General features: G+C 67.4%; 1 protein-coding gene across 3 annotated transcripts in view; it reads right to left on the bottom strand.

Annotated features, from left to right (window-relative positions):
• The window catches only part of LHX3 (LIM homeobox 3), an 8,023-nt gene that overhangs the window by 3,656 nt on the left and 1,956 nt on the right, over window positions 1-2,411 (bottom strand). The window contains exon 1 of one of the 3 annotated variants that reach the window (XM_007458982.1): window positions 2,155-2,384. The exons of 1 other annotated variant lie outside the window; for it this stretch is intronic. In XM_007458982.1, the coding sequence (XP_007459044.1) occupies window positions 2,155-2,248 (94 nt within the window). In that variant the 5' untranslated portion in view covers window positions 2,249-2,384. Of the gene's footprint in view, window positions 1-1,212; window positions 1,220-2,154; window positions 2,385-2,411 lie in introns of those variants that run through there. One more of the 3 variants, XM_007458984.1, reaches the window with a different exon arrangement.

Below are 2,411 nucleotides of genomic sequence, written 5' to 3'. Positions count from 1 at the left end.
GGGGAGTGGCCCCCCCCCCCCCCCCCCCCCCGCCAGCTCCCGGGACCCGGGGCTGCCAGGAGATCCCCTTCCCCGCACACACTCTTCCCCAGCCAGCTTGAGCGGCTGCCTAGCTCCCCAAGTTCAGGGAGTGCCTGACTCTGAAGTCCACAGCCCAGCACACAGCTGAAATTCAGGACAACTGGAACCAGGTTTAGAAACATGCCCACGAGCAGGAAGGTGCCCAGGCCATCCCATTAGGCCAGATACCTTCAACTGCAAAATGTTTCCAGTTCATGAAGGACGCACGTTGAGCTCAAATGAAACCCCCGCCCCAGGGGCTCTCCTAGAGGCTGGGCTGGAAAACGGGTCCTTACCATCCATCACTGGAGGCCAGGCACGTGTGGGTCGTGGGGCACCCACCACCCAGTTGCCCTCATTACTTGCACAATTAAGCATCATGGCGGCTAGGGGCTCCTTGCAGGTGTGGCTGCCTGGCCCCGCGGCCCTGTCTGCAGGCCACCAGAGTAAAAGCTGCTGCCCTCCCTGTCTCTGGGTGGCCGTGAGGGTACTTGTGAGTGGACTGGACACATGGACCCTCTGCCCTCATGCTCAGACGTGGATGCCTGAGCTCACAGTAGGCAGTTTGCCCTCCCCACAGAGACATTTGGCTTCTGCTCCCCTGGGCCTGCAGGCCGCCAGGGGAACCAGGCTGGGGAAACGCAGGGAGCCACAGGTCCATGAGGGGCTTTGCAGGGTGCTCATGGGGTGAGGACTCCCTGTTACTTTAGAAAAGGTCTCCGGAGGGAAGAGAGCCACGAGCAGGAACTGGAACATACAAAAATATAGCACCACCGCACCACGCTCACCTCACTGGCGGCGGACTCCTCTGGCCCCAGGCTGGCCTGGCAGCGGTGAGAGGGCCGGAGAGGGACCTCCCTCAGCCCCAGGAAACCACGAAGGACGGGGTCCCGCGTCGGGCAAAACCGTAGCCCTGGGTGTGGAGCCTGGGGATCTGCCGCCTGCCCTGGCCCCCCAACCCCGGGCGGCGGTGGCAGGGCGGCCAGGACACCCGGCACAGAGCTGGTGGCTGGACAGGCCCGCGCAGTGCGGATTCAGCACCTCGGCCCGGACAGCGCCCCGGCCGTGTTACCCGCGGAGCCCGCGTTGGGCAAAAGCCGCTCCCGCCGCGCCCCTCGCGCTCTCGCGAAGCCCTGGCGACCCGGGCCTTACGTTGCATGGCGATTCCGGACTTGGCGGGGTCTCCTACCGTCCACGCTGGCGAGGCCCGGTAGAGCCTTACGCCCGCCCGCCGATCCCCGCCGGCTCTCCTGAGCCGTTTCGCCCAGAGCCCGCACCCCTCCCTTCCTCTCTCTCCGCCCTCCCGCCCCTTCCTCCCAGCCCCTGTGGCCACCCCTCCCAGGAACCTTCGGAAAATAAATAAATAAGTACGTAGGAGGCGGATGAGACCCCGCAGCCTGGATGCAACCCCTTTCCCACCTGCTCCATCCCTGCTGCTCCCCGCCCCTCCAGGGCCACCTCCATCTCCATCCTGCGGGTCCCGCCTGCTTGGAAGCCCGCGGAGAACCATCCCAGTTCACAGGAAGCCAAGGCGCTGGGGGCGAGACTGGTGCCACCGGGAAGTTGGGGGCTTTCCTGTAGGAGGACCAGCCCCGAGTGGGCCAACAGAGCAGGTGCACGTGAGTGCAGACACCTAGACCCCAGCTAGGGGTGTTCTATGGCCGGGGTCAGCTCCACGCTGGCCCTTGCATTTGACTCTCTTCCCCTGGAAAGTGTGTAGGGTCTGGGTGCAGGCAGCCTTGCTGCAGATCCTCCTACGCCGTCGTCACTGGGTCTCACGTTTGTTCTCTGTGCGCTCTCCCGATTAGGGCGAGTATTTCCTGAACCCCTCCTGGGACCCGGAGGCCCCCCTCCCTCCCCAGCCTGGGCGACGCGACCAAACACCCGACAACACAGCTCCAGGGGCCCAGAGGCAGCCTCGCTGCTGGGATGTCCAGCACGCAGGGACGTGCTGCGCTGGGGACCTAGCACCTACTCCTGCCGGCGTTCCCTGGCTCCCGCCGCCTCCGTGGCCAGGCCGGGAAGGGAGCGAGGACCTCTGGGTCTCCACGGGGTCCGCCCTCCCGGGTGCAGCCGCTCGGCCCGGGCACCCACCTCGGCGCAGGTCTTCCCTCCGCGCCAGCAGCGCCAGCAGCAGGTCGCCGCCCGCCGACTCCCGGCCCGGGACCAGCTCCCCGCGCGCCTCCATGGGTTCCCGCCGCCCGACGCCGCGGCTCTCCGGCCCTGAACTTTCCAGGGGCCCGGCGAGACCACGGCCTCAAAGGCCCCGGGCCGGCGTCTGAACGACTCCCGGCGCTGCTGGGCGCTGCGCCCGCGGGCCGCCCAGGGGCCCGGAGGCTCGGGCCGCGGGG

The sequence above is a fragment of the Lipotes vexillifer genome, unplaced genomic scaffold (genome assembly GCF_000442215.2).
Source record: "Lipotes vexillifer unplaced genomic scaffold, Lipotes_vexillifer_v1.1 scaffold636, whole genome shotgun sequence".
Classification (NCBI taxonomy): Eukaryota; Metazoa; Chordata; class Mammalia; order Artiodactyla; family Lipotidae; genus Lipotes; species Lipotes vexillifer.
The sequence above is the reverse complement of the archived record's forward strand: the minus strand, read 5'-3'. Positions and strand labels throughout refer to the sequence as shown.